The sequence below is a fragment of the Canis lupus genome, chromosome 28 (genome assembly GCF_003254725.2).
Source record: "Canis lupus dingo isolate Sandy chromosome 28, ASM325472v2, whole genome shotgun sequence".
NCBI classification, from domain to species: Eukaryota; Metazoa; Chordata; class Mammalia; order Carnivora; family Canidae; genus Canis; species Canis lupus.
The window spans coordinates 35,073,463-35,100,688 of NC_064270.1; the positions used below are offsets into that span (position 1 = coordinate 35,073,463).

The following is a 27,226-nucleotide window of genomic DNA, read 5'->3' on the forward strand; positions in this document are numbered from 1 at the left end:
GTGAATGAGGAGCCCTATGTGGGGCTTGATCTCACCACCCTAAGATCAAACTGAGCCAAAATCGAGAGCTAGACCCTTAAATGACTGAGCCACCCAGGCCCTTGCTCCCTGCCATTTCCAGCATATTGTCCCACGAAGCAACATTACCTAGGGTTCAGGAACCTACTTCTCAAGAGGCTTGCAATATATTTGAGTCCTGAAAAAAAAAATTATTGATACCTCAGAACATCCCTTCTTACCAATAAACAACAGCATTTAAAGATTACTAGAAGCTAAACCATAAGTTTAAAAGTTTAATAAAAATCATGTTTTTGATAAAACAATGAACAATCAAAAAGAAAAATTGGAAAATAAAACGTCAAGAATAAATTTTAAATCATTTTATTTACCACTCAGAGATGTTTTTATGGACACACACACGAAAAAGACATGTTTTAGAAATTAGGATGATGCGTATTTGATTTTTAAAATTTTAACATCGTATGAACTGAAATGTTCTTCAACATTCCTGAAAAAGAAGGTAATAATTTCCCAGGTTAAGGGTATTATATACCAAAAAAGACTTAGCCAGGGCAGCCCGGGTGGCTTAGCGGTTTAGCGCCTGCCTTCAGCCCAGACCCAGGAGACCCAGGATCGAGTCCCACATGGGGTTCCCTGCATGGAGCCTGCTTCTCCCTCTGCCTGTGTCTCTCATGAATGAATAAATTAAATCTAAAAAAAAAAAAAAAAAGGACTTAGCCATCTTCCTAATGCCTGATATCATAAATTCTGTTCAAGTTTTTAGTACAATAAATAACGTATCACCCTGCCAAAAGAAGGAGTACAAAATACAAACAAAAAACCCAGTAACCATCAAAATCAATACATGTTGGAAGTGTCTACAAAATGCACCATTATGTATTGCTACCGTTGCTAAACAGAATTCATAAGAATATTTCGTTACATTTGAAAGCAACTTGTAAATTGAGCTTCCTCGGCCCCAAGGATGTGCCGAGGACGAGTGAGGACGTACACAGCGAGGTACCAGAGCCAAAGCTAAGTTACAAGTCGAGGCAGCCCAATCCTGCGAGGCAAAGTCGTCTTCAAAAACCTTCCCAATGTGTCACCGCAAAACAACACACATTTTCACGCGGGGCCGGGTCTTGCGGTGAAGCTCGCGTGCTGCGACGTCAGATGCGGAGTCCGGCTCCCGAGCTTTCCCAGGGCGCTGGCGGGGGGGGGGGGGGGGGATCCCCGGCCTCCCCCGCTGCTCCGAGCACCGGCACCGTCTCCTGGAGTCTGCAGGTCGCGCAGCTCTCGGGCCCACCCCCGACCTACGCACTCAGGATCCGCACGGAACTTCACCTGCACCTGGAGGCTGGGGGAGCCCCAGGACCCCCGGAAAGCCCTCCGCCAGCGCCCGGGCACCCGACCAGCAGCGGGCTTTCCGCAGATGCTCCGCAGTCACCAGGCCAACGCGGCATCTTGCAAAAACCCTGCGGAGGTGCGACCGCCTCGGAAGCGCGTCCCTCCGGGGAAGGCGGGGGAGGGGGGGAGGGGCGGCTCCAGCTGGAGCCCCCGGCCCTCGGGGCCCCGCCGCTCCCCGCCGCCCCTCCCCCCGGGGCCCCGCCGCTCCCCGCCGCCCCTCCCCTCGGGGCCCCGCCGCTCCCCGCCGCCCCTCCCCTCGGGGCCCCGCCGCTCCCCGCCGCCCCTCCCCTCGGGGCCGCGGGCCCACAGCCGCACTGTGATGCGGGGGAGCGGCGCCGAGGCCTCACCTGGCCGCCCCATCTCTCCCGTCCTGGGGCCGCGGGCCCGTCCGCCAGCCGGGGAGGCCACCGCAGGCCGCGCAGCCAGGAGCGCCAACACCCCGCTGCTCACATAAACTGCAACCGCGGGTTCCTCGCGCCCCAGCCCGCCCCCGCCCACGCGGCGACCACCCCGCCGACCCCCGGAGCCCCCAGCCGCCGGAACTGTTTGCCAACAAACGTCAAACGCGTGAAGGGGTGGAGCCTGGGAATCAGATCCCGCGAGAAGTGGCCCCCTGAAGAGGCTCCGACAGGCGCAGGCGCATTACAGCTCCTGCCCCTCCCCCAACCCCCCCCCCCCCCCCGCCGCGAAGGGAGCTTCCGCTGGGGAAGGCGGGGCCGGGCCGCTGGCACAAAGATCGCGAGATTTGGTCGCGTCACCGCGACTCCTTCCAGTCCGAGGCCGGAAGCGCCGTGTGTGGGGCGTCTCTGGCGGCCGCTGCGCTGCCGGGCCCGGTGTGTGTCGCGGCTCCTCGGGGCCCGTTTCGCCCCGCCTAACCCTGGGCCGAGGTGATGGGGGACTCCAAGGAGGCCGGGGCCGAGTGTCCGCCGGCGGGGGCCGCTGCTCGGGGAGGGCTCAGCCTCCTGTCCCAGGGAGAATCCGAGGACCCCTCAGCACAGGTGAGTCGGTCCCGGGGCGGGACCTGCGGGGCTCCGGGGGCTGCGGGCCGGCCCCGCGGGGGAGGGCGTCCCGCTGCCCGGAGGCCGCTGCTGCCCCCCCCCCCCCGCGCCTCCCGGGCGGCCTCCCAGGCGGAGGGAGGGGGCCCGTGTGTGTCTGTCCGGCGTTCGCGTCCGGGTCACTCCTAGGAGAAGCTCTTGTGGCTTCCCGCTCGGTCATGAGCCACAGGCGACTTGGACCCGGTGTCGGCTCCCAAGGAGCGTACGTGGGAGCACGCGGTTCCAGAAGGTGGCAGAGCGGGAGGCCCGGGTGGCTCGGTGGTTGGGCATCTCCCTTCGGCCCTGGGCGTGACCCCGGGTCCTGGGTTCGAGTCCTGCAGCGGGCTCCCTGCAGGGAGGCTGCCTCTCCCTCTGTCTGTGTCTCTGCCTCTCTCTCTCTCTGTCTCTCTCTGTCTCTCTGTTTCATGAATAAATAAATAAGATCCTTTAAAAGAAACGTGGCAAAGTCATGCAAAGCTGGAGGGAGAAGAGCAGGTGTCCCCGGGGAGCTCACCGAGGTGGGCTGGTGGTAAAGGGTTCCAAGTGTCTGCCGGGCCGAACAGGGACTGCCCGAGAGGTTAGGGTAGTGAACTGGGGCACTGAGCTTACCTGCGGGGGTGCAGGTGAAGAGTGTGAGGGGACCCCCGCCCCCCCCCCCCCCCCGCCTTCCTGTGAAGCCAAGGCTCAGAGTGTTTGTGTAATGAACTGACGAATCCGTCACTAAACTGGAGCCCGAGAAAGCCCTGGGGGCACCTGGCTGGCTGAGTTTGTGGGACGTGGGACTCTTGATCTCTTGGTGGAATTCAAGCCCCACGTTGGGTGTAAAGTTTAATTTGAATAAATGGATGGATGGATGGATGGAAAGAAAGAAAGAAAGAAAGAAAAAAAAAGAAAAGAAAAGGGGATCCCTGGGTGGCGCAGCGGTTTGGCGCCTGCCTTTGGCCCAGGGTGTGATCCTGGAGACCCGGGATCGAGTCCCACGTTGGGCTCCCTGCATGGAGCCTGCTTCTCCCTCTGCCTGTGTCTCTGCCTCTCGCTCTCTCTTTGTGTCTCATGAATAAATAAATAAAACCTTTAAAAGGTTTTATTCGCAGGGAACCCGACGCAGGACTCGATCCCAGGTCTCCAGGATTATGCCTTGGGCGGAAGGGAAGGCAGGAGCTAAAACCGCTGGGCCAGCAGGGCTGCCCAAAATCTTATAGAAAAAAATAAAAGAAAGCGGCTTTCTAAATTATAGGTTACTGAAATTAAAATAATCCATCTTTACTAAGGAGCAAAGGTTTTATCAAGTTTTGCCTTTCGTTAACGTGATTCTATTGACTTGACCACTGTCTCAGGCAATGACCGTAAACATTATACTTCTGGACCCATGTTTTTCTTTGAAATTACATGAAAAAGAGCTAAGTATGGGATCCCTGGGTGGCGCAGCGGTTTAGCACCTGCCTTTGGCCCAGGGCGCGATCCTGGAGACCCGGGATCGAATCCCACGTCGGGCTCCCGGTGCATGGAGCCTGCTTCTCCCTCTGCCTGTGTCTCTGCCTCTCTCTCTCTCTCTCTCACTGTGTGCCTATCATAAATAAATAAAATTAAATTAAAATTAAAAAGAAAAAGAAAAAGAAAAAGAGCTAAGTAAACATGACAGTGTATGCTTGCGTTTTTATTGCTATTAGAAACTGTAGCATGTATTCATGTGAAGCCTGGGGTGGCGGGTTTGTTGTTGTTGTTTTAAAAAAAAAAAATTGGGATTTTTAATTTCTAGGAGTGTTATTCAAGTTTTGTTCAATGTGTTAATTAGGGATCAGCTTTGTTTCTTGGAGGCAATGAAGTGAAGAGCCGAGCTGTGGTGAAGTACTCCTCTGCGCCTCCTCGAACAGCATTTGCACGCCTTGAAGAGAAGACAGACTTGAAACTCCCACCTGCCAACTGGTTACGAGAGAGTGCCAAACTAGGGCCAGCAGGAACTACCATTCTTGGCAATAGTAAGAAAAGCAAGCCATTTTCAAGGTAAGTATTAATCAGTGACATTTTTACCTCTCAACACTCCCTGCCACCCCCCCACGCCCCCGCCACCCCAGCTCTAATATTTGCTTTTTCGGTTTCATTGGTATATTCATCATCTTGGTGAGATTTCTCTTTAGAAAAAGGTTTTAGCTGACTTTCAAAGTCCTTTTTTCCTCTTCTAACAGGATTGTATTTCTAATATGAGGACATGACTTGCATATACTTCTTTGGGGTCTGCATGTTGTTTTTAACAAAGCTGAGTTTTGACCACTAAAATTCAATTAGATGTTTTGGTTTTAGGCAATCACATACCTTTTGAGTATGTGAATACAAAAAAATCTGGTGGCACAGGAGAAGGAAAACCTGTAACACTGCCTAACCTGCCATACAGAGTTCTTCATTAAATAGTGGTGGATTGTTTGGTCTGAAAAAGCCTGATGAAGAAACCCAGCATGTTGGGTGACCTATATACCCTTGGCTTTGGCACTTGCTGAGGTAGTTGCTGGAAATTCCGCTGGTAGTATTTAAGGATGAGTGTGTCCTGGGTTCTTATAGAGAAACGTATGCTGGGGCAGCCCCGGTGGCGCAGCGGTTTAGTGCTGCTTGCAGCCCAGGGCGTGATCCTGGAGACCCTGGATCGAGTCCCACGTCAGGCTCTCTGCATGGAGCCTGCTTATCCCTCGGCCTGTGTCTCTGCCTCTCTCTCTCTGTGTCTCTATGAATAAATAAGTAAAAATCTTTAAAAAAAAATAAAAAGAAAGAAACGTATGCTAACATTTATATTCTTGTAGAATATTTAATGTGCAGGATTCTTTTCTGTTTCCCCCTCCATGACTAAACCTAAAATATGTCGGCCTAAGCTAGCAAGAGCCATAAATATATTAATACCTAATGAGTTAGTAGTTTAGAAATTATCCTAATGCCTCTGAAGGTAAAAGTCCTATTTGCAAAATGTTGTTTATAGTATTACTTATACTAGCAAAAAGTTGGAAATAGTCCAGATATTTTCTTTTAGAAGAATGGCCTAATAAATTATATGTCAATGCAATTAAATATTATGAAGTGATTTAAATTTTTATATTTATATCGACTGTGTGCAGTGTGCCAAGTACTTCATACGTTTATCTCATTGAATTCTCGCAACAACCCTTTGAGTTAGGTTGTGTTAACTAATTTTCACATGGGAAAACTGAGGCTTGGTAAGGTTAAGTAACTTGCCTAGCCCACATGGTATAAATCAGAGCGTGCTTTGAAGTGAGGCGGTCCTAGGTAAGTGTTCTGATCCTCTGCCACTTACTAACTGAAAAATGGTGACATCAGCTGCTTTTCAGGCTTAGTGATTATAGACGTGCCTCACGTGGCACCTGACACAACATTTTTTTTCTTTTCTTCTTCTGGCTCAATTGGGGTCAGGTTCTCCCCCACCCCACCCCCAATCCTGAAAAAGTAGTATTGTGTATCACTAGCAACACAGCCCTAGAGACTAAATCCTGATAAATGTTTCCTATCTCATCACGTAAAAAGAATAATATCTTGAACTGTTTACTTTTGGAGATTTGGGGTGGGGATTTGTAACTTAAAAAGTCAATTGTTTTTTTTTTTTTTGTTCTAGTGTTTCCTATTGCTTCTATTACTATATATTATCTAATCTGTGATTAAGTCTTTGTACCACTAAGAAGGAAAAACTACTTGATTCTAATGGTGATAGGCATATTGATTTCAGAGATGTAAGAATGTAGAAAATGGGTATCCTGGAAGTGATGGAACACTGTTTTCTCCTATAAACTCTGCTTGTATCACTATGAGCGTGACCTTTGTGGCCTTTGTTCCCTCCATTAGCTTTGGTATGGCATACGACTTTATTGATTCTGTGGGAAATGATGTGGACGTTGTCTCTGACTCTGAAGTAAGTGTCCTTGTTGGGAAATGTAATTGGGGTGTTTATGTTAGGGATTTATAACATGCTTTGTTGTATAGTCTTGAAAAATTACTGATGAAATAAGATTCAACCGTCTGATTATCAAATACCTTTTTTGTTAGTAAAGTAATGCCCTGCTACATCTTTCAAGAAGGAAGGAGTGATGCCCAAAACACTGGCAGTGGTGATGTTAATATTGATAGTTGTGTTTTAATGGTAGCAATTATAAATTATTGTAATGTTTGGGGTGATTTATATAATATTACCAGTTGAAAACAAGAAATGATACTTACAGCAAATCAGTTGCTCCTTAGTTGGTAATTTTATCCAATATGCTAAAAACTTAAGTCAGTGCAAAAGTGACCTATACACACTTAATTTTAGGAAATTCTATTGTGTTAAAATACATCTTTGACCTTCATTTGCATTAACACGGAATGGCTGGTAAAATGTAGGTGATCCTGATTTTATTTTTAAAATTTTTTTTAGGGCAGCCCGGGTGGCTTAGCAGTTTAGCGCCACTTTCAGCCTAGAGCGTTATCCTCGAGTCCTGGGATCGAGTCCCACATCGGGCTCCCTGCATGGAGCCTGCTTCTCCCTCTGTCTGTGTCTCTGCCCCTCTCTCTCTCTCTCTCTGTCTCTGTCTCTCTGTCTGTCTCTCGTGAGTAAATAAATAAAATCTTTTAAAAATAAATAAAATAAAAATTTTAAAGATTTTATTTATTTATTTGAGAGAGAGAAAGGGAGCCAGGGGCAGGGACGGGGGTGTAGGGCCTGGTGCAGAAGCAGACTCTCCACTGAGCAGGGAGCCTGATGCAGAGCCTGGGCCCTGGGACTCTGGGATCATGACCTGAGCCAAAGGCAGGTGCTTAACTGACTGAGCCACTTGGGTAATTCTGGTTTTAAAGTTTTGTTTTCCATGAGTTTGTATTTAGCTCTTTGTGTGAAATATAGTTTGTATAACCTTAGGGAAATAAAGTTTATTGTGCTTTAAAATTAAATGAAGTTAAAATTTGAAAGTGTTCAAGCTACCCTAAAAAGATCTTTTTAACTGTTTTTCCTTTTAATTTTTTAAAGAACATAAAAAAGCTCCTGAAGATTCCCTACAGCAAGTCCCATGTAAGCATGGCTGTACACCGCATAGGAAGGACTCTCTTACTCGATGAGTTAGATATTCAAGAACTCTTTATGAGATCATCTCAGGTAATGCTTTTTCTGGAAAAACAACTAGTAACCCACTTTTTTAACAACTTAAGGGCACTAGAAATATTGTTTCTAAGAAAGGCTGAAGCAGAAACACAGTTTAGCACTTTGGCAACTGAGAAATGAGACATTTCTTGGAATATAAAGAAGCCTTAATAGGAAATAGAAAAGAGTGAATGAGGAAGAAACTTATTTTATAACCAACAGCCAGGATTCTTGCAAGGAAGAGGATGAAACCAATGAAGAAAGTTGTGAAAAATCAGTAACTTAAGGGAATAGTTAAAATTTTTTAAAAATCCTTTGATGTCTCCATTGAAGAGATTCTCATGAAACAATTGCCAGGAAATGTGAAAATATTAGAGGTTATTTCTATGAATACATAGTTATTAGAATTAAGTGATTCACTAAAAGCAAAGCTTCTCAAACTGTATTTTGGTACATGACTCCCCACCCCCCATGTATTGATAGTGGATACTTTTTGTCAAGTGTAAAGGCAGTGTTGCAGTTTTTTGAGGCTTATTCCCTGTTTCTGTATGTATCCTTGGCACTGGTCAAGCTCTTGAAATGTGATAATGAGTAAATCACAGTCCTTGTTTGCTGGCAGCTTAAAGTCTTGGCATTGTAAACAATCACAGATAATATCAATATGGTATGCATATTAGGGTTTATTCCAGGTACTAAGGAATGTGTTAGACCACTTCTCAGCCTGGCTTGGGGAGAAGAGGAAGACAGATTTCCCAAAAGAGGTAATAGAGATTAAGTCTAGAAAGACAGTGTTTACATATGTGTTTATGAAATAGTATTTTTTAAAAAAAGAATATTTCCTGTAAAAGAGTAGAGGATAACCAATTGTTTTGATTACAGATTTGTTGTATTTATCATTTTCTTTTGTTACTCAGACGGGTGATTGGACGTGGCTGAAAGAGTTTTATCAAAGACTCATTGATCAGAAGTGGCAGAGGAAGAAAAAGAGCAAAGAGCACTGGTATCAGAAGGCTATTCTTTCCAAGTTTTTATATTACAGGTAGTTGGCTGCTTGTTTATTTTTTTTTATCTTAAGGAAAATGAAATTGTGATCTCAAATTTAATTCTTAAGCTAGTAAAAGTAATTTCAGTTTTGCAAGTATGGTATTAACATTTTAGTGTCTTACGTTCCTTTTTTTTAAAATGGCATTTATGCTTGATTATGGAATTCAGCTTTTGAAAACCAGTAGACTGTCACATAAAGTTAACTTTAGTAACAATGTGATATTTTTATTTTTGATTGGCCAGTATCAATGGCGATGGAGCCGCTCAGCCCGTCCCATCCACTGCAGAACAGCCCGAATCATCCAGTTCAGATCAGACAAATGATTCGGATGGGGCTTCGTGGCCCGCCCCCTTTGAAATGCCTTCTTCCGTTTCTGAAGATCCCAGTGCTTCCAGTCAGGTTAGTTAGTACTTAGATATTAATTTAATAAACTTGTTTAAGAAGACAAAACCAATGATCTTGTTGGTAAAGATAGAAGAACAGGTATAAAAAGTACTCTAATTTATGTCTTATAATTAATTAGAAAAAATACTTTTTTTTAGATTTTCAAAGTAGAATTTATAAAAAATATGAATAGCTAGATCAGATTTTTTTAAATTCAAAATATTTAAAAATTTTTACTAGCATTTAAAATAGCTTATCAATGTTTATCAATACCGATTATCTCCTTGAAGTCATGAGTATATATGATATAGTCATGTTGTGTATTTTAAGCTTTAGATTTATAGTAAATGCCTATTAGGTATTGAGACTCACAGGCCTGTTTGTAATTTAATACTGACCTTACCTTAACTTTTAGATTGGTAAGTGTAAAATTGCCCTTAAGATTTTCTGGGTGAAGTTCCTGAGATTTAACCCACATTAATATTGTAAAGCTTTTAGAAAGGAAGAGAGTAGTATATCTGTTTTGTCTCTTGTATTCTTGGTTTTTTCTTATTTTTTGTTTAGTTTTTGTCTTTACTGTGTCTATCAAAGAGTAAAGTAAGTAACTATGTAAATTTATACATGTCTGTTTTTAGGAAGACATATTGACAAAGTCGAAGAAGATAAAAATAAGATCTTGGTAAATTGTGTTTTTCCTCTTGCTATGTGTTCTCACAAATTGAACATTATTTGTCCAGGTTGCTGCTGTCCTCACAGACTATAGGGTTACAAGAGGCAAATATGTTTAACTGAATTTTAGTTTTAGTAGGTTTTAAGATCGAGGAACCTCATTAAGCTATGTAGTGAATTTAAATTTTTTTTCCAAAGTTAGAAAGAAGTAGTTACGTGCAAGTTCACATAGTGCTAACCTCTGGGTGAGGGGGTGCAGATGGGGTGTTGTGTGAATGAGAAGGAGCATGGGTGCTTGGTGCGAGCAGGGTCCTGTGTCATGACCTGGGTAATGATTACATGGATAATTTGCTTTGTAATTAGTTATTTTACTGTATGATTTATTTTATGCACTTTCTTGTATGTGATTATATTGCATTAATAGAGTTTTTAAAAACTTATTTTAACATTCCTTGATTCCAAAATCCACACATTACAGAAAACATAACGGAAATACTAATCTTCTGCCACCTATCTGCTCGTCTCCCAACCTTACCATTCTGTCCTTACCTTGTTTAGGGCTTACTATAAAAAATCTGGGAGGCTTTTGAGAATCTGTAGATTCATATGTGGAAGAAGTAAACTGGCATCTGTTTAATGTATTTTATTCCACGTACTTTAAACTGTGTATATGTGTATGTGTGCACATACATTTTTTTCATCCTTCAAGTTGTATGTGTATTAAGTGTTGACGATATCATTTTACAAGTAAGTAAAGTTCATGAAGAATAGATGTTTGCTCGTGGTCACATAGCTAGTAAAATCTGAGTGAGGACTTAAACCCTGAGATTTCTGACTTCAGAGACTTGTTTGTACAGCAGTAGTCCACTAGCATCCACGTATTCCACACGTATTTAGAAGGGCTCCATAAGCAGTATGGTTGTCATAGCAATGGCACAGTCCTAAGCAGAGCTAGCCTGCCATAAAAATAATAATCTCTGACAGACTAGTTTATATAACCTCATACTGCCTAAATTTCAAATAGAGATTTTTGTGTATTACCTCGTGAATTCTTATTCCCCAAACCTGGGTAGTTTGAGGCCTCTGTTACACAGTGATAGAGTTTAAATAGGTGTCTGTGGGTGGCCTTGGAGCCATACTTTTATTGAGAATATTATGATCCAGAGCCCAGACTCCCACTAGGGTACTCCCTCACAAATACAGTTTGGGGATATGGTCCATAGGCTGGTAACTTGTCTGTACAAAATAACGTTTGAAGTTCTGGTGGGGCTCTTTAAGGAGAATATAAGACTGAACAAAAGTACTGGATTCTCCCCCTGCCTCACCGTGCTTGCAGTTGAGGGTACTCACTTCCCAGGCAGGGGCTGAGCCTATTAGCACACACATACACATACCGATTTTGGGATTAAAAGTTTAATGTTTCTTAAGGCAACTGTCCCTAATGGTTGGAAATTTGAGTTCTGGACTGAGTTAACCCATTGTCGAAGATTCTCCTCCCTTAAGTGTTTTCTAGAATATATTCCACAGAATGTATTAAGAATAAAACATGTTCTGAGATTAAAGTTTGGGAACATTGGATTTTATAGAGGGGAACTTGATTTTTCCAGTACAGAACCTTTTAGAGGCTTTTTTTTTTTTTTTTTTTTTTTTTTTTTTTTTTTTTTTTAATCATTGTTATTGTCCAAGAGCAAGCCTGTGGTGAGCAGTGGGGTTTCAAAGCTTACTCTGGAAATTCTTCACCAAGAACGCCAGGGACTAGTTCTCTGAAGCACACGTGAGACAATGGCAAACGTTGGGACTGCTCTAATGACCGATGTCTCAAGAATAATAGGGCTCAGGGGCACCTGGCTATCTCAGTCAATAGAGTGTATGACTTTTGATCTTGGGTCTGAAAGTTTGAGCCCCATGCCACATGTAGAGATTACTTAAAATCTTTTTAAAAATATAGGAAAAATAAAAATACATCTGAGATTTCTTAGAAATTTTTAATTTTTAATTCAGTAGATATGGGGTGGGCTGATAAGTGGTATTCAGATTTATCCAAAAAGAAAAAAATTGAAACTTTGAAAGCTTAAAATAATTTTTAATTTTTTTATTTGCATAAGATCTATATGTGATTAGCTTAGAATAGCTATGATAATAAAGAGCTGAAATAAGCCACACAGTGATGAGAGTTCATGACTTGCATTAGCCCTAATTCACAAAAGTAGATTAGAGGTTTATGCTTTGAATGTTTAGTGGATATTCTTGAAAAGTAGGCCATTTGTGAGAAATTATGGCAGCACGGTCACTCCTTATCCTTGCACTTTTCACAGGGAAGTGAGCCTCTTGAACCCTCATACATAGTGGGGCATGTGGCCTCAGCACCCAAAGAACAAAACCTGACTACTTTATTCAATGACGGGGAGAACAGTCAGGTATGCTTTCCGTGGTGTCCAAATTGGGACACCTAATCCCCAGTCTACTTTGTCATTTAAAAGCTAGTCTGAATTGGAATTTGTAGGGAAAAAAGTCCACTTGATCCTGAAAATCACTTTCTAAACATCTCTATGATCTTAGAGCTCTGTGACTTTAATTTACTATGTCTGCTTTGTCTTTCCTTTTCCTAGTCTTTCTGTGAATCATGGGGGGAAATTTTGGATCTCTAGTGTATTACATAATAACCTTTCCTGTTTTATTTTTAATCAAAGGGTCTTAAAAATGATTTTGTTCGGAATATCTTATGGACATTTGAAGATATACATATGTTGGTTGGTTCCAACATGCCTATATTTGGAGGAGGCAGATACCCAGCAGTCAGCTTGCGTCTCAGGTAAACCAAAATGGTGTTCGTTTAGGGTCAGTGTCTCATCTGCGTTCACTTAATTTGTTAATCATCACCTTTATCTGGGGTTTTCACTTCCCTCCTTCCCCCATGAATTGATATCAGCACAGTAAGGAAGGGGGGTGTTATCAGCAAATGCTTAAAGCCCTGAGGCTGGGTTTTCATTCAAGTTCTTCATGATTTGAGTCAGCGATCTGTTGTACTGGCTTAATCAGGTCTGAATTCACAGCTAGTGACAATATAATAGAATTAAATTAGTTAAGGAAGTGGTTTACCAGCTTCCTATTAACTAATTATGAGCACTTTTTTTTTTCTAAAGATTTTATTTATTTATTCATGGGAGATACAGAGAAAGTAAGGCAGAGAGAGAAGCAGGCTCCCTGCAAGGGTGTGGGACTCAGTCCTGGGACTCAGTCCTGGACCCTGGGAATCACACCCTGAGCCGAAGGCAGATGCTCAACTGCTGAGCCACCCAGGCATCCCGAGCACTTCTGTTAGTACTCTAGCTGTATGTGTTCATATCAGCCAACGTGAGCTACGTGTGGTGTATTACAATACATGGGGGCCAGTATTTCACCTCAAGTTTGTGTGAGGAGCATGCAGCAGGCTCACAATAATCTGTTATCCTATTTCCTTCTACTCTTACTGAAAACTCTTAGGGATTCCAGTTAGAAACACAAGCAGAACTTACGGAGCAGTGATAAAGAACATACCACATGAGCTGCCTATACGTATCTCACCAGAAAAGAAAGTGTATATGGCATTTTTCGTCCAGAGAGAATAGATTAAAATGCTTAAATGGTGGAAATAAGTCTCAAATGGTTCATTAGGGAACATCTTAAACTGCATAACGTTAGAAATGTGTATTTTTAGGGACAACAACAAACCAATTAATGTGCTAACTGGAATTGACTATTGGTTGGACAACCTGATATGCAATGTACCAGAACTTGTGATGTGTTTTCACGTAAATGGAATTGTACAGGTAAGTGAGCCAGTGTGACTTTTCTAATTTTCTCACAAATGTAAATCAGTGCAGAGAGTACCTCACCAAAGATTTGAGGCCCATAAATACTAGGCTGTCCTTTTAACAAGGAAGTTTGCTGTGAATAAACTGAACTTTGAGTGTTTTCACATTTGTGTTGTAATGCCAGAATTCTAGATGTTACAGGAGTATGATTGTGCAGGTATTTTTTGGGAAGGTCATAAATATATTGAAGCCTGCATTTTTAGCCCTAAAACTCTGATTTTAATACCAGGCATTCATTGTAATTAATTACCTAAAAGTGTCTATAGAGTGGAGGTATCCATTCAGTATACAAATATGTAGTAGTCTTAGAGCAAGGCTACAGCAATAATGTGTGAAGTCATCGGTTTTATAGCATATTGAAATTGAGCTTGTTCTATTTGTGAGGCACCTTATCCTCATTATAAATGTGAGGGGAAAACAAAGAATAAAGTTCAGTCGCTACCCAGAAAGGTAAAATACTAATGGGAAATGACAGTGCAAAGAGAAAGATTATTTGTGAGATGTGTAGTACACCCCAACTACGAAAGTGTGAGTGATCTGGGAAGGTAAGATCATATCTGTCTTTATCTGAAAGAGACTTCTCAAGAAGTGGCCTCCAAAAACAGGTGAATGTTTTACACTAAAAGACTAGTATGAGTGAAGGGATAACGGATCTCCAGCAAGGTGACAGAGGATTCATTTAACAGAATAGCAAATAGATTCGAAAACCTGAGGTCAAATAATGGAGAGTCTAGGATGCTGAGCTAAGGAGTGTGGGCTGAGTTTGGTTAGTAATCTGTAATCTGTGAAGGCTTTGCATCTGGGAGGTGAAATTTGTCATGTTGGACTCTTAGTTTGGAGATGGCACGTAGGACAGGCATGGAGGGCTCGGAGACAAAAAGACTGCTGGAGCTTAGCACTATATCTACAAGTAACATGATGGACTTAGTAGACTGCAGAGGAAATACTAAGAATTGACAGTGATAGAGCTAGCATTTATTGAGTGCTTGTTTTGTTCTAGATACTTTGCTACCGTTTTACACGCATTACTTACTCGATCTTTTTAGCTGCTTGAATACCATTATTCCCTTTTGATGAAGAGGGAAATTTGAGCATCAGGGAGCTCAAGTGAGTTGCCCAGGGCCATATTGCTAGTAAGTGGTGATGCCAGTATTTGAATCTGTATCTGGTTGAGGCTATGCTTCTAACCATTGTATCCAGCCCAGTGATTCTAAACTTCTAGTGTCTATCACAGTCACTCATGATCAAGGACACATACACACACACTTGCTTGACTCCCTGGTGCATCAGGATAGGTGGGATCTGTGTATCTATTAAAGAAAAAAAAAAAAAGAAAGCTTTGTAGATGATTCTGATTTGCACTCTTGGTTGGGAAGCACTGTTGTAAACATTACCCTAAATAGCATTTAATGAGAGGCTGTGGCCGGAGAGGGTGGGACTTCCAGGGTCCAGGGTCTAAAATAGCAGTGGTATCATTACTTGAGATGGAGACATTGAACTAGTGAGGCAGGGAAAGGTGATCTGTCTTCATCATGTGCTCCATTTGAAGAAAGCATTGAAATGTCCATGAGCATTTTGAAGTTGTAGGCATTGGAAAAGATGAAGCTAGAGAAATAACCTGAGGGGCCATCTGCCTGGATACTGTTGGACGTCATTATCACGGAAATCTACTCTACTCAGACATTGGAGCCATTCCCCATGTGGGTTGAAAGGGCAGAGTGGCCCAGATACTACAGTATAAAATCCAGGAGGAGTGTTTTAAGGAAGGAAATTATGACTTGGGGCTGTAGATGAGCCAAGAAGGATGAAAATTCACCTTAGGAGACTGGTCTTATTTTCCAATAGATTTGGAGTTTCTTAGAGTTTTCAGAAAACGTGAGAGGTGTTTAGGGAAGTGTGAACAGAAGACAAGCTAGAAAAAAACTGGAGCCTCAAAAGTACTGGCAGAGGTGTCCTTGTGGCCTCTGCTCTAGCTGCTGCCTCTAGTCCCCATCTCCAGTTCTATAAAGGAGTTGAGTCTGTAGCCCAAGGGAAGAGTAGTGTCTACTGGAGAGACTTGCCCAGTGAGGCTAGTGTCTGGGGGGAAGAGCATGCTGGGTGAATTCTGCCCTCATCTACCATCCTTGTGGATGAAAACCACCAGGAGAATAGAAGGGCGTGTATGCCATGCGCTGCTCCACAGGAGAACAGAAGTAGGACCATGCCTAAATCTGTGGTTCCAAATTGGTGGAGATTCTCTCTTGAGACTTATTTCTGTGCTAAGCCTACAGAATAGCTGACATGTGGGTCAGACTCCTCTGGAATATTAGAGGAATAAAAAAGATCAAAAGCCAGCAGTTTAAGCTCTTCTGGGCTGCATAGCTCTCTGATGGCAGGATTTCTGTATTTGGTTCCATTTTAAAAAAAGGATTGCTGCCTAGGTTTTCTCTGAAACTGCATTCGGTCTATGTTTTACAGAAGTATGAAATGATAAAAACTGAAGAGATTCCCAATTTGGAAAACTCGAACTTTTCTACGAAAGTCATAAAAGACATTGCACAGAATATTTTATCATTTCTAAAATCAAACTGTACCAAAGAAGGACATACCTATTGGCTATTTAAAGGTAAATCCCTTCTTGAATGAACAGTAATAATTGATATCAGTGGCTCTGGTGAACTGAGTTTTGTTTTTGTTTTCAGCAAGTGGCAGTGATATAGTGAAGCTCTATGATCTCACTACTCTTTGTGAAGAAACTGAAGACAAGTACCAGAATCCATTCACAATGCCGGTGGCTATTCTCTTATATAAGTGAGTGCTTGAAGAAGTAGCCTTATTGAAAATTTTAAAGTGTACAGCCACAGTATCCAGGTTAAGGCACATTTTACATTTCTGTGGCTTAAGAAACGAAGTGTGTATATATGTATACAGGCCATACAAAGTCAACTTGGGGGAGAGTAAATACTATATTTAAAAATATGGTATTGTTTCTTATATGTCTTATTCTATTGGAAGGTAAGAAGAGCATGCTTATACTTGAGTTTCGTAGAGAATGAAGAATGGGGTGTAAAGTTGATATAAACAATTTTTTTAGGGTTGCTTGCAACATGATGATGAAGAAGAATCAAAATAAGAAACACTATGGAACCATTAGAACATTGCTTCTTAATTGTGTTAAATTGTTGGACAAAAGCAGACATCCTCAAGTAAGATTAACATTTATATACTCTTTAAAAATATTCTAGCATTCTGAAAAAAATAAAAGTATCCTAGCATTCTGAAAGATAGTTGCCTAGACTTTAAAGCCATTTAATTCATGCCCTATTTGTTATGGTAACTGATAACCACATGTGGCTATCGAGCACTTAAAATGTGCTTAATCCATGAAAAAAAAATGTACTTAATCTGAATTGAAATTGCTTTAAATGTAAACTACACATTAAATTTTGAAGGTTGGGGGATCCCTGGGTGGCACGGCGGTTTGGCGCCTGCCTTTGGCCCAGGGCGCGATCCTGGAGTCCCAGGATCGAGTCCCGCGTCGGGCTCCCAGCATGGAGCCTGCTTCTCCCTCTGCCTGTGTCTCTGCCTCTCTCTCTCTCTCTCTCTGTCTATCGTGAATAAATAAATCTTTTAAAAAAAAATTTGAAGGTTGTGTGTACACATTGCATGTTGAAATGATAATATTTTGTGTTACTGAACCAATTTATTAAAATTAATTTCACCAGACTTTTTATAATTTAGCCACAAGAAATTCAGAATTTCCTATGTGGCTGGCTGACACTACATTTCTTTTGGATAACACTATTCTCTCATTTTAGAACTCATGTAATTTTAACAGTGCTGCTGTTTTTTTCCTTTAACGCTTCTAAAAGGTGGAAAAGTATTTTACAATATTTTTTTAAAGATCCATTTACACAAATGGATGTTAACACTTTGTTGTATAAATAAGGTTCACGCTCTGTACCCTTCAGTACATAAAAGCATCTCTTAAAATAATCTTCTAGTCACATGCTGCACGACTTTACCACTCTTACCCTCAGTTGTTTGAGTCTGACATCCACTTTTTGGTGTAAAATCCTGTTTATATTAGGAAAGGCATGTAGCATATGCAACGTTTTTTTAAAGATCCAAGTTAATTTTAATTGTAGCCATATCCAGTTGGATATATAAGTTTATTTTGGAGACAGAAAAACTTGATGATTGAGATCGTGGTGTTTAGCAAAAACTGAATAGTTTATGTGAAAGTTAGGAAAAGGTGTTAAAACTATGGAATGTTTGTGATCAAGAATAAATAACAGATAGGGATCCCTGGGTGGTGCAGCGGTTTGGCGCCTGCCTTTGGCCCAGGGCGCGATCCTGGAGACCCGGGATCAAATCCCACGTCGGGCTCCCGGTGCATGGAGCCTGCTTCTCCCTCTGCCTGTGTCTCTGCCTCTCTCTCTCTCTCTCTCTCTCTCTGTGTGATTATCATAAATAAATAATTAATTTAAAAAAAAGAATAAATAACAGATAATAGAGTAGAGTAAATAATGATGGTACGTAAATGCTCATTTTAAGAGATGCCGGGGTAGACTTTTCCTTCGTGAAGCTGGTGGGGCTTTTCCCCCCTGGAACCAAAGAACATGCAATAAATATTAGTTGCTTATTAGACCCTTATTAAAGAGAAATTCTGGATTCTCAGCTAATATGGAGTGTTATCTTGCTAATATTTTAGTTATGACACTCTGAAAACTTTTGTCTCCAGTTGCCACCTTTTTTTAAAGACAGAGGGCTGGAGATGGAATAATTACAGGAAATAAGTATATCAACCCATGAAGATTTTATGGAGAGCCTTCAGAGCATTGAGAACTTTGATTTGTTCTTTGTGTAACAGTGTGGAAATAGCCTCTTTGAAGACCTCCTAAAATTTGTTAGTACATTAGTAAAATTCATGCCACTTTAGAATGCTCAGTTTTGATGACAATCACATGTATTTCTTTTTTTTTTATAAGATTATTGCTTCAGCCAATTACATGCTTTCAGAACTTTTTCAATTAGATGAACCTAAAAAAGAAGAAAGTTCAGAATCTCCTTTAAATGAGAATTCTGATGAAAGTTACAGTGAAGAGGAGGAAGAGATGCCAGACAGCGATGAAAATGGATCCTATAGCACCAGTTCTGATCCCTCGGATGATAACAAAGCAGTAGCTATTATTAAGTCTGTTGGAGAATTGTCGGTTCCAGAAAAATACAAATCCATTCATCAAATCCGAGTAAGCATGGTAAAATTGTTTTCAAGTTTTATAAGTGGAAAAACAGTTATTAATTGAATACAACTAGCCTCTCAAAAGATGGCATTACTAGGGTACCTGGATGGCACATTTGGTTAAGCATACAATTCTCGGTTTCAGTTCAGGTCATAATTTCAGGGTCCTGAGATCAAATCCTGTGTCAGGCTCCATGCTCAGCTCAGAGTCGGCTTCAGATTCTCTCTCCCTCTTCCTCTGCCCCTCCTGGTTGTGTGTGCTCTTGCACATGTGCTCGCTTTCTCTCTCTCTCTCTCTCTCTCTCTCTCTCTCTGTCTCTCAAAAAAAAAAAAAAAAAAAAAAAAAAACATTTAGTAATGATTCTTCATAGTCCAGGGCCTAGTAATCATTAGATTTATGAATACTAAAACCTGTTTTATAATTACCCTAGGGTAGCTGATCCCATGTGCAAGCCAATGGTAGACAACATATAAACCATACATCAATATATTAATTTTTATGTGATTTTCTTTTGCAGTGACCAGTGTATAATCCTGTCTCTTCACCAGGATATTCATTCTCAGTTGATAGGTTGCTGGGATACTGAACGTGTAGATTGCTTGGTGAACATAGAATAAGCATAGAAAATGGGGTGGCTTGTTGATCCATTTGTGGGGAAGCCAGTACCTTATCCCAGTGCTATTGCAGTGACTGGGCCATATCAGCTAGATTAGTCCTATCTCTGGTCTTGTCAAGGTCAGATAGACTCTAACAACTTCCTACCCTTTAAGTTCTGTTGACATGGATTGCATTGACTATCCTACCATTGGTCTTTTTCCAGAAAGTAGAACTAAATTTCAGTTCCCTAAATCCTAATTACTTTCCAGTCCTACCTGTCTGTGAACAGATCTAAATCAGCCTTAAAAGACTCTGACTGTTCCCAGCACTGAAATACAGTCACATATACAGATAATCTCTTAACGTAAGCTCGGGGTTTAACTTTCAGACAGAGACCTTATATCCAGATAGGTTTTTAGAGGACACCTCTCTGTCACCCTTAAACATTACCTGTCTTTTTGACTCTTCCTTCACTTTCCCCTCTCATTTACCAGAGCCACTTGCCTTTTTTCCTGCCTCAGGCTCATCAAGATCATGCCCATCTTGAGGAGGCATCTGCTGTTGCTTCTGCTTGGCCCGTCTCAGTTTTCATGGCTGCCTTTTTTAAGCCTTGTGTCTTAATGGAAATGTCCCTCCTTCCAAAGATCTTCCCTGATCACTCTAGCCAAAGGATGCTATGTTTTCATCTCCTTCATGGAGATCATAATATGTATCTGAAGTTTGTGTTTTTTCCCTTCACGGAAACAGAAGTTCCCTTAATGTATGGACATTCTTTAATCTCCCATGTGTAGAAAGTTTAATGTGTACTTGGGAAATATTTTAAATGACTACAGGAAAAGTTCTTAACTGTTCATCTGAGTTTTAGTGCACTTTCAGCTTGAAACCCACAGTGGAATTTTTTAAAAATTTTTTCTGATTATAAACAAAATTACTGATGGCAAAACTTCTGTGTATTCAGGCATCGTAACACAAGGCCCTAGATTTATGGGGCAAGTAGATGACAAAGACATAGTATAGTAGTATGTTAGTTTATAGTTTTGTTGTGGGTTTGTTTTTTTTTTCTTTACAGATAACAGCACTTTTATTAATATCTAAAGCACTAAAATAATGCAGTCTTAGTATTCATATAAACTGGTCTTTAGTTAGCTTCACCTAATACATGTACTTCTGAAAGTATAGTCAGCATGGCTTCAGCATCTCATTTCCAGCTCAATGACTGTGTCCATGGACAGGTTCCTTAACATCTATGATTGATGCAAAATGGGAAGAGTCCTCGGCCTTGCAGGATTCACCGAAAATGAAATGCCTCACAGAGGCCCTTACACATAAGATCACTTAGTAGATGTAGGTTTACTGGTTCTGCTCATAATTAAGCATATAATTTGTACAATGAGACCATTGGTGATAATTAACGTAGTGCTAAATTGATGATACTGTTAACTGTGTGTTACCAAGTATCAGTGCTAATTAGGGATTAAACTCACCCATTAGATTAGATATACATTTACCTAAAGCATTACTCACATTTTTGCTTTTTTCTTGCCATAATAAAATTATTTTTAAAATTTAAGAATTTCAAGTAACATATACTTTGGAAGATCTTTTTATTAGGCAAGGTTTTTGTTGATGCTTATGGCAATTTTATCTGCAATTAAAGCAGTACATTTATCTTAGTGCCTGTTACCTCCTGAAACTGAATACACAAGCAAATTTTGAAATTATTGATGTGTAGAATTTTGGTAATTCTTGGGAGCTGAGAGCTGTGGAATTTGTCATGTGGGCAGCATATTAATCATTTTAAATGTTTGTTTCTAAAGCCCAGTTGCACATTTCCAGTCTGCCATGACACAGAGGAGCGCTGTAGACTTGTGCTTAGCTATGTTCTGGAGGTATGTCTTAATTTCGCCTTCGTCGTTTCAGTAAACTTGTACTTGGTATGCACATAGCTCTTGTTTATCGGTGTCTGAACGTTACTCTGAATGATACTCTGCTCTTTTCTTTTTAAGCAGAAAGTGAAAATTACTTTTTCCCTTTCAAGTAAAATGTAGTCCTTTCAAGTCTGTTTTCAAAATTTAAATTCTCCTAAATATGTTCAGCGCCTTACATTTAGTTTCTAGTTGACCTTCAGTTGTGTGTATAGTAAATGTTTCTCCTTTTTTAAAGGGGTTAAAATCTGTGGATAGCAGCATTAAAAAAGAAAGCGACCTTCCTGCAGCTGACCCCAACACTCCAATCCCATTAAAATATGAAGATGAATCCACAAGAGGGGGTCCTGAGGGTCTGGAAAAGCAGATGGCCTTGTTTTTGGACAAAAGTAAGTTGAATTGATGTGCAAATAGGGACTTTTCTATAGAATAGTATACTAGTCCTTTATCAACAGCAGACACGTCAATTAAGGCATTCATTGAAAGGAATTCAGGATAAGGATATCCTGTGAATGGAAAGTAGCGGAAAATACAGTTTCATTCAAAATATAAAACAAAGAATAATTTTGACCCTTTATAGCTATTCCTAATAAATTCCGCTTCTTCCAGTTTCCTGGAGTGAGGAGCTAATGCCTTCAGCTCAGTAGGGTTCTCGTAAGAAATTACTGCTTCAGTAAAAGCAGTGGAGTGTTTAAGAGCGGATTTTGGAACCAAACTGCCTAGCTTCAGATCTTGGCTTTGCTAGGGCAAGTTCCACTTTTCTGAGCCTTGTGTTTTTTTGTTTTTTGTTTTTTTTCTCTCTCTCTCTCAAAATGGAGACAATAGTACTTACTTTAAAGTTTCTTATATGGATTAAATGAATTAATATGTGTGTGAAGTGCTTAGAACAGTGCACATAATAAGCACCATAGGGTTGTTGGCTTTTGTTACCGAGTGGTCCTTGAGTAAGCTAGAAAGGTCACTTATAAATTGTCTGATATGTCCCTCAGGAAATCACTTCATGAAGAACATGTGGAGTTTTTAAAAACCAGTTTTTAAAAAAATGCTTTGAAAACCTGTATGCTTGAAAGACCTTTCCTGACTTTTTTCTTTTCATGAACATAAGTTGTATGTGGGGGGAGGAAATTTATTGCCCTAGCATTTTATGTAGTTTCCTATGTGCCAGGCTTGAGCCTTTATACAGTGAGGGGAACCAGGACTTGAGACATCTCTGCCTTTTTTATGGTATTTTTTTAATGCCTTTTCTCTTCCTTCATCCCCAACTCAGCTGTTGAAAATCCTGCTGATATTCAAGAGATTTATGCTTGCTCCATCTCTAGTCAGAATTGATCCCCTTACTACTTAGTCCTTGAGCACTTACTGAAGCCTGCCTTATGTCACAGTTAGCTGTGTTGAATGGTCTTATGCACACACACCAATACAGTTGTGAGCAAAAGTTGTGTCTAATTCATTTCTGGTGTTCTCACGATGCCTCACACACAAAAAATGCATACAATAGCAGAGGAAAAAAATACATGCACAGTTAAAACCTAATAAAGATTGTAAGTACCTTTCATTGCTTTGAAAGATTCATGCTGTCACTGATCAGAAAATGAGAAATCTTGAGGTGGAAAGACTGGGGAGGGGGGACTCCTATAGCATTTTGTTGTTACCTATGTAGTTGCACTTAATAGATTTTCCAGTGGTTTGTGTTAGCAGCCTGTCTCTGCCTCTATTGTGAGATTTTTCCAAGGATGGAGAACTTAGAACTTCATGTCATAGTTTCTGGTGCTTAGCACAGTGCTTGGCACAAAAGGGATCATTTATTAGATGAAGAAGGTAGTAGTAGTCTGGACTTTTTTTTTTTTTAAATTTTTTTATTTATTTATGATAGAGAGAGAGAGAGGCAGAGACACAGGCAGAGGGAGAAGCAGGCTCCATGCACCGGGAGCCCGACGTGGGATTCGATCCCGGGTCTCCAGGATCACGCCCCGGGCCAAAGGCAGGCGCTAAACCACTGCGCCACCCAGGGATCCCAGTAGTCTGGACTTTAGATAGTGTTCCTGGTGGAGGAAACCGTCCACTAGGGGAGATGGAAAAAATAGGCATCTCTATGGGCAACAAGCAGTAACTTGACTTTGGCTAATGGGCAGTATGGGTGGAATACTGGGGGAGGAAGACAAAAATGTCACATAGCAAGTGGGCTAAGATGCCTAGGCAGGATTTAACAAGTAGTGTGGAGTCATTTCAGTGTTCTAGAACAGGGGTTTCACCATAATTCAAGCTTATTTTAGGAAGGTAAATTTTCTGGCAGATTGACACACAGCTGGAGAAAGGACATGCCAGTCATGGGTTCAGTTATGTCAGTGACCCTAAAAGAGAACAATGGTGTTAAAGGCAGCAGGGGGCCTTCAGAAATCCCTATGAGGGTCTGTTGAAACACTGCCATTTTACTCTGTTATAAAGTAGTAAAGCACAGTATTTACTTGTCTTGTTGTAGCTGTAGTACCTAAGCCTGGACTGTTTCTATCAAGAAACAAATTATTTTCTTATAGTGAGACTTACATTCAAATAAAATGTGCTTTTTCTCCTGCCCCCCCTCCCCCCCGCAATGTCAGTGGGCTCCCTTCAGAAGGGTAATTATTCCAGTCAATCTGGAATGATCCCTGGTTCTTGGCAACATAAAATGAAACTCCAGCTGATTCTCAAGTCATCAAAGGCCTATTATGTTTTGTCTGATGCTGCAATGAGTCTTCAGAAATACGGAAGAGCATTACGATACATTAAATTAGCCTTGCAGAGCCATGGTAAGTCATTGTAAATTAATACACTTAATTGGGAGGGGACATTAGGAGGGGAGTAGTAAAGGCACCAGAATCACAGTGAAATTTTACTCCTACTGCTGTTGTAAAATTTAATTTTGAAATAATTTTTTTCTAGTCTTGAATGTGTTACTTAGTATTTTATTTTCTGTTCTGAGTGGTTATCTCTTCCTTTTGAAATATGTGAAGCCATATAGGGTATCTGACATAACATGAACTTAGAATAGATACAGTGGTACATAGCTTTCAACTGGTAACAAATTTTCTGAATATTCACTGTATCCATTAATTTTTAATACACTAGTGTTTTTGTCTTTCCCGTCCATTCTACCTAGATACTTATTGCTGTCTCTGCACCAACATGCTTTCTGAAGTGCTACTGTTTCTGTCTCAATATTTGACACTCTGTGGTGACATCCAACTAATGCTGGCCCAGAATGCAAACAACAGAGCAGCACATCTTGAAGAGTTTAATTATCAAACAAAAGAAGATCAGGAGATATTACACAGCCTCCACAGAGAGTCCAGTTGTCAAGGTATGCCAGTGAGACACAGCGTTCAATTCACATTGGGATTATTCCATCCAGTGTATGTTTATTGGAGTATGTCCAGGAAAGTGGCAGAAATGTTAGTGTTTTGATATTGCAGTGTGTTATATTCCCTTGATTTCTTAATTTTAAAATTGAGCATGATCTCTCATGTATTTGTATGTAAAATGGTTTTGAAATATTTTTAAATTACTAATTATACAACTAGACTAAAGGTAAAATAAGCTCTCTTAGAGTTGTGTTGGCTTTGTACTTTTTTTTGTCTTTTCATGAGATTTTCCTAGGTGATTTTGTAATCAGCAAACCAAGCCATGATTTTCTTTTGAAAAAGAGTAACAGTTGGTAAAGGGAATGAATTACCTTCTGAAGAGTTTCTGGGGGGCTCAGATCCAGAGATCATTTTTTAAAACTTAGTTCATAGCTGACTGTCTTACTGGATATTTTACTTTGTTTTGGAGTTGTCAGATTTTAAAACTAGAAAATAGGAGAAATCATCCACAGCGGCTTTATACTTAGTACAGTCATAAGCTCACTACAGTCAGGGCAGTAAATGAGCTACAAAATCATCTTTGTAACATATCATGGCATTGTCGTATTTTGCTTTTAAAGCATTGATGTTATTTGATATCCATCCATCTCTCTTACCATCTAGAGAAGTACATTGGGGAGGAATGGAGTATTTCCTCACTTTTGCCCTCTTTCTTCACCTTCTCTTCTTCTGAGTTTCTCAAATGATCATTTTATTTTCAGATACTCAGTGAGAAAATCTTCACTGTTTTTACTGCTTTCATCAAATTCATTTCCTTTAAATCACTTCCTTGTGAGAGAGACATTCTCTCACATATGCCTGTGTTATCAGCAGGAGTGCTCCCTTTTTTCCCCTTGAATTTGGGCCCTGTACCTAAGTTTATTCCAGTTCTACTAGATGATGCCATGTTTAAGTCTCTGAGAGCTTAGATAGCAGCAGCTTCAGTGAGGTAAACTGATACGCAAACCATAACATACGTAAGTAGCCTCTAGTAGCAATTAGAGCTTTATTTTAAGAACTATTTCCATTAAAAAAAAAAAAGTTTTACCTTGTGTCACTGAACAACTTTAAGTCTGCACCTATCAGCAAGTGTACTTGATAAAATCCAGCTCGTGGAAATTATTTGGTATTTTTAGTCAGGAAAATATTTCTTTTCTTTTCTTTTTCAAACAGTAATAGTCCAAGAAAATACAGTTTTCTAAATTAAAGGATCTTTACTGTGAAACTTAAAATTTTAGTTGTATTGATTGAATCTTAGTAGGTTCATACCATTTTGGATTTATTTTACTGTCTTAAAAATATGAGATTATATGGATACTAAGGAGAATAAGGGTTCTCAGAACTCACGGTAATGTTTCCTGTTTTTTCTTTCAAGGATTTGCGTGGGCAACTGATTTGTCTACAGACTTAGAGAGTCAGCTTTCAGTTAGTTGTAAATGTTATGAAGCTGCTAATGAAATCTTGCAATTCAGTGACTTAAAAAGCCAGAACCCAGAACACTATGTACAAGTGTTGAAGAGAATGGGTAACATTAGAAATGAGATGGGCGTGTTTTACATGAATCAGGCTGCTGCACTGCAGAGCGAGAGAGTGGGTGAGTATCTCTTTGGAGTATTCTCTTCATTGCCACTTCTGTCAGAAAATCGTGCTGGTTTTATGATCTGAGCAAAAGAAATTGTGGCACTTTATGTAGAAAGGACTGCTCTGTTGAAGAATCTTTTATTAAGTTCTTGAGAAATAAAAACAGGAAAAAACACTTCTCTTTGAGATTCATCATTTTGTTGTCCTTCCTTCTTCATCTGATCAGTTCAGAAGTGAAATGCACAGCCACCCTGTGCTAGGCTATTTCCTGGGTATGTCATTGACTAAAACATAGTTCTCTTTCATGTCAGGAAGAGATAGAATTACAGATCTTTGGGGAGCTGGGCTGGCTCAGTAGAGCGGGTGACTCCTGATCTCAGGGTTGTGAGTTTGAGCCCCATGTTGGGTATAGAGATTACTTAAAAATAAAAAGTCTTAAAGTAAGAAATACAGATCTTTGAAAAATGCTATAAGCACAGATGCAGTAAAGTAGAAGAGGAGGAAAGAGGGGGAAAGGAGACATTTACTGATGTGAGGTTTTTAGAGGGTTTGGGGGGAAAAGGTGTGGTTTCTGTAGATTGGTATGTGATATATGGTATCAATAGGCAGATACAGGAAAGATTGAGAAGGACTAGACATGCAGGGTCCAGGGGATGGTAAGAGTAGCAGCCGGTGGTCTTTTGTGATTTGGGCCTGTGTCAAGTTTGAGATCTGTGTGGACATGTGAGTGGAAGGTCTAGCTCAGTTGTTGACTAGAAACCTGTATTTAGAGCTGTTTGGGTTAGCAAGACATAGGCCGGGCAACCCTCAGATGATGTGGGGAGGAGATGATTGAATCTATGAGAATGCTACAAATGTAAAGACCACCCAGCCTGAGGAAGGAAAAGAGCTGTGGTAGAAAGGGGGACAGCAGGTAAGTTGAAGTGTGTGTGTTCCTGGTCATCTATGAACTGTGCTTGGGGACACAAAGATCATGCTTTTTAACGTGTTTCCTTATTATATATGTGTGTGTGTGTATATT

General features: G+C 40.8%; 1 protein-coding gene and 1 long non-coding RNA gene across 9 annotated transcripts in view; one reads left to right on the forward strand and one right to left on the reverse strand.

Annotated features, from left to right (window-relative positions):
* Window positions 1-365: 365 nt before the first annotated feature.
* On the reverse strand, window positions 366-2,062 carry LOC112672484 (uncharacterized). The gene is made up of 2 exons (XR_007406774.1): window positions 1,755-2,062; window positions 366-1,475 (listed from the first exon to the last, which is right to left on the reverse strand). It is a non-coding gene; the product is annotated as an uncharacterized LOC112672484 (long non-coding RNA).
* Window positions 2,063-2,174: 112 nt separating this feature from the next.
* EDRF1 (erythroid differentiation regulatory factor 1) overlaps window positions 2,175-27,226 on the forward strand; it is a 43,552-nt gene continuing 18,500 nt past the window's right edge. For 2 of the 8 annotated variants that reach the window (XM_049103334.1, XM_049103335.1), the window contains exons 1-18: window positions 2,175-2,405; window positions 4,237-4,445; window positions 6,282-6,348; window positions 7,438-7,563; window positions 8,463-8,587; window positions 8,836-8,992; window positions 11,962-12,063; window positions 12,337-12,458; window positions 13,344-13,455; window positions 15,958-16,105; window positions 16,182-16,290; window positions 16,574-16,685; window positions 18,471-18,740; window positions 21,140-21,211; window positions 21,486-21,636; window positions 23,845-24,033; window positions 24,384-24,584; window positions 26,000-26,218. In XM_049103334.1, the coding sequence (XP_048959291.1) occupies window positions 2,298-2,405; window positions 4,237-4,445; window positions 6,282-6,348; window positions 7,438-7,563; window positions 8,463-8,587; window positions 8,836-8,992; window positions 11,962-12,063; window positions 12,337-12,458; window positions 13,344-13,455; window positions 15,958-16,105; window positions 16,182-16,290; window positions 16,574-16,685; window positions 18,471-18,740; window positions 21,140-21,211; window positions 21,486-21,636; window positions 23,845-24,033; window positions 24,384-24,584; window positions 26,000-26,218 (2,599 nt within the window). In that variant the 5' untranslated portion in view covers window positions 2,175-2,297. Of the gene's footprint in view, window positions 2,406-4,236; window positions 4,446-6,281; window positions 6,349-7,437; window positions 7,564-8,462; window positions 8,588-8,835; window positions 8,993-11,961; window positions 12,064-12,336; window positions 12,459-13,343; window positions 13,456-15,957; window positions 16,106-16,181; window positions 16,291-16,573; window positions 16,686-18,470; window positions 18,741-21,139; window positions 21,212-21,485; window positions 21,637-23,844; window positions 24,034-24,383; window positions 24,585-25,999; window positions 26,219-27,226 lie in introns of those variants that run through there. The other 6 variants (XM_049103331.1, XM_049103330.1, XM_025467591.3 and 3 more) reach the window with 6 other exon arrangements.